Here is a 12196-nt window from a genome sequence, read left to right as displayed (position 1 = left end):
CCGGGGTCAGGGAAGACGCAGGCAGTCGGGTGAGTAGGGAACGGGGTGACCCAGGCCCCTGCAGGTGGTGGGCTTAGGGCACCAGCCAAAGGGAAACCTAAGAGATGGGCAAGGTCAGCTTAGAAAAAGATTGTCCAGAGTCTGAAACTCAAAAGTCTAGAAAGAAAACACGTCCTGTCCGCTGACATGTATAATTTAAGATATGTTCCTCCTTTTCAATCTCATGAAGGGTTGAAACATGTACGCAAGTATGAGTTCCGGTCTCCTTCTTTCCCCCTGAATCCCGTGTGAGGGGCGGGGGTCGTAACAGTCCCAGGGCCGAGCCTCCGTCATCTGCCCCAGCCCAGGGCGAGGCTGATTTCCACCCTCCCGCAGGGGCTGCAGACCCAGAGCCCAAGGACAGAGGCCTGCAGAGCAGGTAACTCCCGCCCCGAAGGCCCCCAGGCCCACCCCGCCCGCAGCTCCCCTCCTTCTCCCCCTAACACGCCCGCCTCCTCCCCAGCTCCTGCCCAGCCGCCGCCGCCCAGGACCAGGCCCTCTGTGAGCAGAAGAGGTCGGGGTGGGGGACAGAGGGTTCTGGAGGCAGTGGGGGAGGGGAAGGCTGGGACGGGGTGGGCTCAGGGGTGCGGACTGAAACCCCACGCTTCACCTCACCCCTGGGTCTCAGTGGCCCCTTCTGGATGCGCTGCGGGGGCTCCAGCCCTGCGGGGTCTCAGGGAATCCCGGCAAGCGATACACACCCTGTTCCGCCCCAGCAGATGCTGCCGTGAAGGACACACAGCCTGAGGAGGCGGAGCAGCCGGACCATCCGGTGAGACCCCTGCTCCTGTCCGGGCCACCAAAGACCTTCTTGTTGCCAAACTCAGCCCAATGGACACGTCTCCGTCCTCACATCCCAGCCCCAGCAGCGTCCCACACTGACCTCTCCTTCCGGGCTTCCTGGGTCGTCCTGCTGCGACTCCACCCCTCCCGCTTCCCTGTGACCTCATGGCCCCTCCTTCGGGGTCCCCTTTCCTGGCTCCTCGCCCTCTGTCTGACCTTCTGGCGTTGCAGAGAAGCCCCACGTCTCAAGAGGATTTGTGAATAAGTGAATCACCTGAAAGTCCCCAGGTCCCCTTCCCTCATTCACCCAAAAGTGGTGCACAAGGAGAGCACATCCCCCCGGCTCCCTGTACGTGCTGCACGTGCAGCAGGGAGCTCACCGGGTGGGTGAGAGAGACTATATGTAAAGAAGCAGGTAGAGTCCTAGAATGCAAGGTCCTGATAAGGAAAGTAAAGCAAGAGAAAGTGACAGAGTGCATGAGGGGGGCAGCAAGTGCAAAGGTCCTGAGGCAGGGACATTCTTTTGCAAGAAGATGGCCATGCGGCTGGAGCCAAACGAACAAGAGCGATAACGTGTTAATACAGAAATCAGAACGGTAGAAAGAATCCAGAGGCTCCAAGGTGTTAGGAGGTCCCCGGAGTTTCCATCAGGAAAGTGACCTGACCTAAGGTTCTAAAGCCTCACTCTGGCAACACAGGGGAAAGCTGACGGGAGGAGATCACAGTGGATCCAGGAAGCCCCCTTTCTGTCCTACTCTCTCCCTCCAGCAGAACAGGCAGGATGCAGACCCCCGGGAGGGGACGGACGCCCAGGTGAACCACTCAAGATCAAGACTAAGGCGGGGGGTGGCCACCTCTCCTTCCTCCCTGTCGGGGAGATTGCTGGACACGAAGGACAGACAAGCGGAAAAGGACATGCAGAGGGACAGTCAGGTGGGTCCCTTCCTGTCCGAGCCCCCAGGCTTCCCCCACCCCAACCACACACTCTCCCTCTCCCCCACTGCAGGCTGCCGCATCTGAAGCCCCCCAGGATGTGACCTATGCCCAGCTGAACCACTCGACCTTCAGACGGGAGACTGCACCCCCTGCCCCCCAGTCAGGAGAGGCCCCAGAAGAGCCCAGCGTGTATGCTGCTCTCGCCGTCCGCTAGCCCAGGAAGGACCCAGACCCCACGCTCCAGGGAGGAAGACTGCACGGACCTCGGAAGGCACAGGAGCTGCCCGCAGTGGACACCACCTAACGACCCTTAGCCTGGACTCCCAACCAGGAGCTTCTGGGACCTTTTGGGTGTCACCGGATTCTACCTTCAAAGATAACTAATATCCTTACATTTGGGAAATAATGCAACAGACTTCTCAAAAATCAATGTGTAAATTGAAAACCAAAATCAAAACGAAAAAACAAAACAAACAAAACCGGGGTCAGGGAAGACGCAGGCAGTCGGGTGAGTAGGGAACGGGGTGACCCAGGCCCCTGCAGGTGGTGGGCTTAGGGCACCAGCCAAAGGGAAACCTAAGAGATGGGCAAGGTCAGCTTAGAAAAAGATTGTCCAGAGTCTGAAACTCAAAAGTCTAGAAAGAAAACACGTCCTGTCCGCTGACATGTATAATTTAAGATATGTTCCTCCTTTTCAATCTCATGAAGGGTTGAAACATGTACGCAAGTATGAGTTCCGGTCTCCTTCTTTCCCCCTGAATCCCGTGTGAGGGGCGGGGGTCGTAACAGTCCCAGGGCCGAGCCTCCGTCATCTGCCCCAGCCCAGGGCGAGGCTGATTTCCACCCTCCCGCAGGGGCTGCAGACCCAGAGCCCAAGGACAGAGGCCTGCAGAGCAGGTAACTCCCGCCCCGAAGGCCCCCAGGCCCACCCCGCCCGCAGCTCCCCTCCTTCTCCCCCTAACACGCCCGCCTCCTCCCCAGCTCCTGCCCAGCCGCCGCCGCCCAGGACCAGGCCCTCTGTGAGCAGAAGAGGTCGGGGTGGGGGACAGAGGGTTCTGGAGGCAGTGGGGGAGGGGAAGGCTGGGACGGGGTGGGCTCAGGGGTGCGGACTGAAACCCCACGCTTCACCTCACCCCTGGGTCTCAGTGGCCCCTTCTGGATGCGCTGCGGGGGCTCCAGCCCTGCGGGGTCTCAGGGAATCCCGGCAAGCGATACACACCCTGTTCCGCCCCAGCAGATGCTGCCGTGAAGGACACACAGCCTGAGGAGGCGGAGCAGCCGGACCATCCGGTGAGACCCCTGCTCCTGTCCGGGCCACCAAAGACCTTCTTGTTGCCAAACTCAGCCCAATGGACACGTCTCCGTCCTCACATCCCAGCCCCAGCAGCGTCCCACACTGACCTCTCCCTCCGGGCTTCCTGGGTCGTCCTGCTGCGACTCCACCCCTCCCGCTTCCCTGTGACCTCATGGCCCCTCCTTCGGGGTCCCCTTTCCTGGCTCCTCGCCCTCTGTCTGACCTTCTGGCGTTGCAGAGAAGCCCCACGTCTCAAGAGGATATGTGAATAAGTGAATCACCTGAAAGTCCCCAGGTCCCCTTCCCTCATTCACCCAAAAGTGGTGCACAAGGAGAGCACATCCCCCCGGCTCCCTGTACGTGCTGCACGTGCAGCAGGGAGCTCACCGGGTGGGTGAGAGAGACTGTATGTAAAAAAGCAGGTAGTGTTCTAGAATGCAAGGTCCTGATAAGGAAAGTAAAGCAAGAGAAGGTGACAGAGTGCATGAGGGGGGCAGCAAGTGCAAAGGTCCTGAGGCAGGGACATTCTTTTGCAAGAAGATGGCCATGCGGCTGGAGCCAAACGAACAAGAGCGATAACGTGTTAATACAGAAATCAGAACGGTAGAAAGAATCCAGAGGCTCCAAGGTGTTAGGAAGGTCCCCGGAGTTTCCATCAGGAAAGTGACCTGACCTAAGGTTCTAAAGCCTCACTCTGGCAACACAGGGGAAAGCTGACGGGAGGAGATCACAGTGGATCCAGGAAGTCCCCTTTCTGTCCTACCCTCTCCCTCCAGCAGAACAGGCAGGATGCAGACCCCCGGGAGGGGACGGACGCCCAGGTGAACCACTCAAGATCAAGACTAAGGCGGGGGGTGGCCACCTCTCCTTCCTCCCTGTCGGGGAGATTGCTGGACACGAAGGACAGACAAGCGGAAAAGGACATGCAGAGGGACAGTCAGGTGGGTCCCTTCCTGTCCGAGCCCCCAGGCTTCCCCCACCCCAACCACACACTCTCCCTCTCCCCCACTGCAGGCTGCCGCATCTGAAGCCCCCCAGGATGTGACCTATGCCCAGCTGAACCACTCGACCTTCAGACGGGAGACTGCACCCCCTGCCCCCCAGTCAGGAGAGGCCCCAGAAGAGCCCAGCGTGTATGCTGCTCTCGCCGTCCGCTAGCCCAGGAAGGACCCAGACCCCACGCTCCAGGGAGGAAGACTGCACGGACCCCGGAAGGCACAGGAGCTGCCCGCAGTGGACACCACCTAACGACCCTTAGCCTGGACTCCCAACCAGGAGCTTCTGGGACCTTTTGGGTGTCACCGGATTCTACCTTCAAAGATAACTAATATCCTTACATTTGGGAAATAATGCAACAGACTTCTCAAAAATCAATGTGTAAATTGAAAACCAAAATCAAAACGAAAAAACAAAACAAACAAAAAAAAACAGAAGTGGGAAAACGTTTTCAATGAATGATAATGTAAATAATACACATCAAACATATGAACTGAGAAAATTAAGAATCATGAATGAATGTATTAGAAAAGCCTTTAAAAAAATCGATGAGGGCTTCCCTGGTGGCAAAAAAAAAAAAAAAAAAAAAAAAATCTATGACCTAACATATCACACCAAGACTTTAAGAAAAAATAGCAAATTATTTCAAATGAAAGTAGAAGGCAGAAATAATAATGACAAGGGTAGCTAATAATGAAGACAAGCAAAAAGTAGAGAAAATCAATTAAGGCAAAAAATAAACTCATTCTTGAAAACATTCATGAATCCTAGCCACCACGGCCGAGGGAAAAAGAGAGAAGGCACACATTTCTAATATGAAAGAAATTGCAGACAGCACTACAAATCCTACAAACTTTATAAAAATAGTAACAGAACATTATGAAAAATTTGATGCCAACATACAGAAAATGTAGATGGAATGGAAAGCTTCAAGTGTACTATTTACTAAATGGATATAAGAATAAATGGAAAATCTATCACATTATACATTGATTCTGTAATCAAAACTTAGCCACGACTGAACTATATAGACTCTAAAAAAGTCAAAATGAAAGAAACAGTAGAATGGTAGTTACCGGGGTTAGAGCGAGGGGGAAAGGGGAAGATACTGGTCAAAGGGCACAAGCTTCCAGTTATAAGATGAATAAATTCTGGGGATCTAATATACAGCATGGTGGTTATAGCTAATCACACTGTATCACATTCTTGAGTGTTTTGAAGAGAGCAGATCTTAAATGTTCTCACCAAAAAAAGAAATTGCAACGGTGTGATGGGATGGAGACAAATGCTATGGTGGTCATCATTTTCCGATGTGTAAGTGTACAGTTCAGGAAGCTTCACTAGTGATTTCTTCCAAGCACTTATGTACTCATGAAAGACACACATGCACGCACACACACACACACACACACCAAAATTGCACAAACATTTCCTGAGAACAGAAAAAGAAGAAACATACCTCAACACATCAGATCAGGAAAATATTTACACCAAAACCTGACAAGGGAATTATAAATGGGAAAGTCACAGGAAGATCTCTCACATGAGCTTAGATGGAAATCCCTAAACAAAGTGTACACATATAAGATTTAGTGATACATTAAAAGGACATTACTTCATGACCATACTGTGGGTTTTATTTTTTGAAGGATAGAGTAACTTAAAATTTTAAAAATCTATCACATAATGCAATACCTTAATAGAACAAGTAAAAAATAATCATCTCAATAGATGCAGACAAAGCCTTTGATAAAATATACCAACAATTCCTGGTGAAAATAAAATCGCATCAGAAATAAAAGGGAATTTCCTTTCATTGATGAACGCATGTTTAATAATCAACACTAGACATTATCTGTAAAGGTGAGAACCTGAGGTCCTTTCCTCTACGACTGGCAATGATCCAAGTATGTTCCCTACGACCACTTATATTCACCAGGGCACTGGAGGCACCAACCAAGTAAGTAAAACAAAACAAAGCGAGAAGCTCTGAAGTGGATAAGAATAATATTGTATTAGTAAGAGACTGCACAGTTGTGTGCATAGAAAATCCAAAATAATGTAAAGATGTTCTACTCTAGTTAAAAAGTTTTCCAGCATCGCTGCATACAAGGTCAATATATAGAATTCAACTGCCTTCAAGACTTCTGGTTCTGGATTGAGATGAAGTAAATGAATGTCTCCCTGTTCCATGGCTTTATACCAGTGACCTGATTGTATACTGCTGACTTCCAAGAGCCGTAAGGTAATATATTTGGGCTGTTTTAGTCCACCAAGTTTGTGGTAATTTGTGGTACAGGGAAACAATACAACCCCTTGAATTTTCTTTTGATTAGTGTTTGCATAGTACATTTTTCATCCTTCTACTTTTTTAATGTGGTAAAATATACACACCATGATATTTGCCACCATTTAAACATTATTAAAGTGTGAAGTTAGTGGCCTTAAGTACATTTACCGTGCTCGGCAGTCATGACCACTGTCCATCTTCCAGAACATTCTCCTGACCCCAAACAGAAACTCTGTACCCGTTAAGCAAGAACTCCCCATACCTCCTAAGAACCAGCCACTGGTCACCTCCATTCTAATTCCTGCCTTCAGGAATCTGGCTGTTCTAGGCTGTTCGTGTAGGTGAAATCATACAAAACGCGACATTTTGCGTCAGACTTATTTCACTTTGAATGATGTTTCCAAGGTTCATTCATATGGTTCCTTCTTTTACTTTTAACCTATTTACATGCCGTATTAGAAGTGAGTTTCTGGGGCTTCCCTGGTGGCGCAGTGGCTGGGAATCCGCCTGCCGATGCAGGGGACACGGGTTCGATCCCTGGTCTGGGAGGATCCCACGTGCAACTAGGCCCGTGCGCCACAACTACTGAGCCCTCACGCCACAACTGCTAAAGCCAGCGCACCTACAGCCCGTGCTCCACAACAAGAGAAGCCACCGCAATGAGAAGCCAGCGCACCGCAGCAGAGAGCAGCCCCCCCGCTCGCCGCCACTAGAGGAAGCCAGCAACAAAGACCCAACACAGACAAAAATAAATAAATAAATAAATTTATTTTTAAAAAAAAGAAGTGAGTTTCTTATGGACTTCATAGTGTAGGTGGTGGTTTTTTCTTCAACCAATCTTACAAGCTCTTTTCATTGCTGTGTTTAGCCCATTTACATATAATATTATTACTGATAAGACTGTTATTTAGGTTTGTCATTTTTTAAAAAAATTTTGTACCCCCTCTTTCTTGTTCTTGTATTTACCCTTTCCTGGAATTTAAAAATATTTTTAGCATTCCATTTTAATTTCTCCGTTGGTGCTGTCACTGCAAGTCCTTGAGTGCTGCTGCGGGGCTGCTGTGGAGATTGTCAGGTACATCCCTAACTTCACACAGTAAAGACAGCGTTAGTATTTTACCTCTTCACGGGAGATGCAGAAACCTCACAAACCTATAGGCCTCTTTACTCTCACCCCTTTATGTTGTAGCTGTTGTACGCGCTGCCCCCACATCGAAGCCCGGGGCTGTGTCGGGGCCCATGGGGCCAGGTCAAGGTGAGCGGGCTCCCCCCAGGCCTCCTGCTGCAGCTCCTCAGCCGCCGCCCCCGTCACCGAGCCGAGAGGAGCAGGTCTAGGCTGACGGCGGCCCGTCTGGGGACGGCTCTGGAGTGACACCTTGGGAAACTGAGGCCAGAAGGGCACCCCTGACACTTCCGGTCTGCATCCTTTCAGGACAAATTGAAACCCCACGTGTTCACCTTCGCCTCCTACTTAGATGCAAACGAGACACTGGAGATGCTCAGCTCCAGGTACCGGGACTGGCATGATCAGTTCCAGAGACTCATTCAAGATCAAAGAGATTACTTAAGCACGTCTGCATCTCCTCACCCATACCCTGTCTTTTTTGTTCTCAGGGGTAACTGACATCCTCAGTCCATCACAAAATAAGTCAGACGCCAACAGTGATGAGTCGGAGAAATTCTCAATTTGGGGTTGGGCTCCGAGGGTCACAACCTGTTAATGGAATGCAGGTGACCTGAGTGGACATGTAGGGATCCTCGGGTGATTTGGGTCTGCTCCGACCTCTGTGACCTCTTTTTCCACAGTTCCTAGCCTCACACCCCCAAGACTACACAGTGGAGAAGCTCACCCGGCTGGGCCTGGCTGGTTCGATCCTGCTGGGCCTCGGGATTCTGCTCTTTCAGGCTCAACACGGCCACGGAGGCACCCAGGATGCAGCCAGGAGCTGAACACAGAGGGAACCATGCACCGTCCCGAGAGGCGGAGCCCTGGACATGGCCTTGTGTGCCCGGGAGGCTCTGGAAGAGAATCTGCAGCACGTGCTGTGTGAACTGTCTCAGCAGGGAGGGAGAGACGTGGTGTGGGGGCCGGAGAAGGCCTGGAGTCCCTGAGGAGGACTGGGCCTCTCTTAACCGTGGTGCCTTCCCTCCCCACCAGTGAAGACTCTCCCTGACTGCCCCGCCCCCTCTCACCCCTGCGACGTGGGGCACATCCCACGTGGCAGGTCTGTGTCCACGCCTTACGGACCTTCAGGCTCTGGCCCACTTTCATGTAATACATTTGTTTATTTTTAATTTCCACATTGGCTGCTGTGTGCTATTGACCTCCATCCCTTCACTCCGAAACAGAATGTCATTAAAGTATCTGAATAAATGGGTGAACCCGGGGTCCTGTTTCGAACAGATAAATCCAAAACTCTTCCCTAAAACTCTCTCTGGACCCCTCAAGCCCTTCTCTCCTCGTCAGATGACACCTGGTATAGTTTCTCCAGAAACACCATTAGCGTGAGGGAACACCGTGGCATTTGAAGTGACAGCCAGCTGCTGTGCTGGTAACGAGGCTGAGGAATTTATCATTTTGTAAACAGCCCAGATGTGTGGCATCTGCCTCTTTCTTTAGTGTAAATACTCTCTTTGCGGCCAACCTCATGGTACCTGTATGAATGCGCTGGACGCAGAGTGGGGAAGTAATGAGTGCAATTCTCTTTCCCAAAGAACTGAGTCTGAGCCAGCTGGAGCCCAGCTCAGTGATGACCCCGATACACACAGATGTGTCCTTTATACACAGCACCCGGGTTAGATCATCTCCACTTCAGTTTTATGCCCTGGTTTCCATGAAATTATCATGACAAAATCTTAGTCCGAGTCCTTTGCATCCTAGTCCATCCACATGAGAGGCAGAAGAGAAAACAATGGAAATACCAGTTGTGGGAGAAAACTCTGAGCACTTTAAAACCCAATAAATTATTGGCAGGCGTACTAAATGCCTCAGTCAATGTGGGGAGTGAACCAGAATTACCGGTTAAAAGGAAGAGACACACAGCTCTGACCCACAGTTATATAACTTAGAGGAAAATGCGTACATAACCATGAATATACATTCAGGAGAACTTTGACACAGGGGTCGTTCATATCAGATGAAATCATAGAAACAAATCGCACCAAAAATGGATTGTTATACAAACGCAACCGAATTTTATATGACAGAAAAATACACAAAGTTAAACTGCTACAATAATACAGATCAATTTTCAAGCATGATAGTCAATAAGTAAAGAAAAACTATAAGAGTGTACGTCATTACATCAAATTCAAAAGCAGACAGTGTGGGACCCAACTAAACAAAATAAGAATTTAAAGAGAAAAAATAACAATTGATACCAGAGAAATACAAAAAATCATAAGAGAATACTACAAACAATTGTGTGCTAACAAACTGGACAACCTAGAAGAAATGGACACGTTTTAGGAACATACAGCTCACCAAAACTGAATCGAGAAGAGACAGTTAACTCTGAATAGACTGATCAGTACGACCGAAATAGAATATGGCATCAACATGTCCACACGACCAAACGTAAAACAGACGGCTGGTGGGAAGCAGCCGCAGGGCACAGGGAGGTCAGCTCGGTGCTCTGTGACCTCCTAGCGGGGTGGGGTAGGGAGGGTGGGAGGGAGACGCAAGAGGGCGGGGATAAGGGGATATATGTATGCGTATAGCTGATTCACTTTGTTACGCAGCAGAAACTAAGACAACAATGTAAAGCAATTATACTCCAGTAAAGATGTTAAAAAAACCCCACAAGCCTCCCTGCAAACAAACATCCAGGACTGGATGACTTCATGAGAGAATTCTGCCAAATATAAAAAGAAGATCTTATACTGATCCTTCTCAAACACTTCCACAATATTGAAGAGGAGGACACAGTCCCAAAGGCATTGTATGAAGCCACAATCACCCTGATACCCAAAACCAGACAAAGACACTGCCAAAAAAGAAAATTACAGACCAATATTTCTGATGAATATAGATGCAAAAATGCTTAACAAAAATATTAGCAAACCAAATCCAACAACACATAAAAAGAATCATACACCATGATCAAGTGGGATTCATGCCAGGGTCACAAGGATGGTTCAACGTACACAAATCAATCAGTGTGATACAACATATCAACAAAAGAAAAGACAAAACCGATTCCGCACTAGGAACTCCAGTTGGAAGAGCCAGGTGCGAGGCCCCTGCACGTGGCCCCCTGTGAGCAAGTGAAACCAGACGAAACACAAAGGGAAAAAAAAAAAAGCCATCTCAGAGCTGTGACTATTTTCAAGGCTACTGTTTTTCTCTGTAAAACACACTGCCTTTGGGGCAGAACAAAGAAGCAGCAGGCGATTCTCAGGTGCAGCACAGAAGGAGAGCCCCTGCAGGCCAGCCTCCCCAGCTCTGAAGGCACTCCAGCCGTGTGGCTGACAGGGTCTTGGCGCTCCGGCCGGGTGTCAGGCCTGAGCCTCGGAGGTGGCAGAGCTGAGTTCAGAGACCACCAGACACCTCCTGGCCCCATGAAATATCAATCGGTGAGAGCTCTCCCAGAGATCTCCGTCTCAATGCTAAGACACAGCTCCACTCAACGACCAGCAAGCTCCAGTGCTGGATACCTCATGCCAAACAACTAGCAAGACAGGAACACAACCTCACCCATTAGCAGAGAGGCTGCCTAAAATCATACTAAGCTCACAGACACCCCAAAACACACCACCAGACATGGTCCTGCCCACCAGGAAGACAAGATGCAGCCTCATCCACCAGAACACAGGCACCAGACCCCTCTACCAGGAAGCCTACACAACTCACTTACCAACCTTACCCACTGGGGGCAGACACCAAAAACAACGGGAACTACGAACCTGCAGCCTGTGAAAAGGAGACCCCAAACACAGTAAGTTAAGTAAAATGAGAACACAGAGAAATACACGGCAGAGGAAAGAGCAAGGTAAAAACCCACCAGACCAAACAAATGAAGAGGAAATAGGCAGTCTACCTGAAAAATAATAGAGTAATGATAGTAAAGATGATCCAAAATCTTGGAAATAGAATGGAGAAAATACAAGAAACGTTTAACAAAGACCTAGAAGAACTAAAGGGCAAACAAACATGATAAACAACACAATAAATGAAATTAAAAATTCTCTAGAAGGAATCAATAGCAGAATAACTGAGGCAGAAGAATGGATAAGTGACCCGGAAAATAAAATAGTGGAAATAACTACTGCAGAGCAGAATAAAGAAAAAAGAATGAAAAGAATTGAGGACAGTCTCAGAGACCTCTGGGACAACATTAAACATACCAACATTCAAATTATAGAGATCCCAGAAGAAGAAGCGAAAAAGAAAGGGACTGAGAAAATATGTGAAGAGATTATAGTTGAAAACTTCCCTAATATGGGAAAGGAAATAGTCAATCAAGTCCAGGAAGCACAGAGAGTCCCATACTGGATAAATCGAAGGAGAATCAGGCCAAGACACATATTATTCAAACTATCAAAAATTAAATACAAGGAAAAAATATTAAAAGCAGCAAGGGAAAAACAACAAATAACATACAAGGGAACTCCCATAAGGTTAACAGCTGACCTTTCAGCAGAAACTCTGCAGGCCAGAAGGGAGTGGCAGGACATATTTAAAGTGATGAAAGGGAAAAACGTACAACCAAGATTACTCTACCCAGCAAAGATCTCATTCAGATTCGACAGAGAAATTAAAACCTTTACAGACAAGCAAAAGCTAAGAGAATTCAGCACCACCAAACCAGCTTCACAACAAATGCTAAAGGAACTTCTCTAGGCAGGAAACACAAGAG

General features: G+C 49.0%; 1 protein-coding gene and 4 long non-coding RNA genes across 5 annotated transcripts in view; 4 read left to right on the top strand and 1 right to left on the bottom strand.

Annotated features, from left to right (window-relative positions):
• Positions 1-8288, top strand: part of LOC102992273 (leukocyte immunoglobulin-like receptor subfamily A member 5) — a 12857-nt gene extending 4569 nt beyond the window's left edge. The window contains exons 4-5 of the mRNA XM_055079176.1: positions 7953-8000; positions 8152-8288. Of these exons, the coding sequence (XP_054935151.1) occupies positions 7953-8000; positions 8152-8288 (185 nt within the window). The remainder of the gene's footprint in view (positions 1-7952; positions 8001-8151) is intronic.
• Positions 38-2200, top strand: LOC129391438 (uncharacterized). The gene is made up of 4 exons (XR_008615584.1): positions 38-418; positions 503-540; positions 759-811; positions 1591-2200. It is a non-coding gene; the product is annotated as an uncharacterized lncRNA (long non-coding RNA).
• Positions 2260-12196, bottom strand: part of LOC129391439 (uncharacterized) — a 52457-nt gene continuing 42520 nt past the window's right edge. The window contains exon 3 of the long non-coding RNA XR_008615592.1: positions 2260-2334. This is a non-coding gene — a long non-coding RNA (uncharacterized lncRNA). The remainder of the gene's footprint in view (positions 2335-12196) is intronic.
• On the top strand, positions 2784-4610 carry LOC129391441 (uncharacterized). Its single transcript, XR_008615594.1, has 3 exons — positions 2784-3048; positions 3829-3873; positions 4067-4610. It is a non-coding gene; the product is annotated as an uncharacterized lncRNA (long non-coding RNA).
• On the top strand, positions 5906-7068 carry LOC129391443 (uncharacterized). Its single transcript, XR_008615596.1, has 3 exons — positions 5906-6008; positions 6130-6293; positions 6798-7068. It is a non-coding gene; the product is annotated as an uncharacterized lncRNA (long non-coding RNA).

Source organism: Physeter macrocephalus, chromosome 17 (genome assembly GCF_002837175.3).
Source record: "Physeter macrocephalus isolate SW-GA chromosome 17, ASM283717v5, whole genome shotgun sequence".
Lineage (NCBI taxonomy): Eukaryota > Metazoa > Chordata > Mammalia > Artiodactyla > Physeteridae > Physeter > Physeter macrocephalus.
The sequence above is the reverse complement of the archived record's forward strand: the minus strand, read 5'-3'. Positions and strand labels throughout refer to the sequence as shown.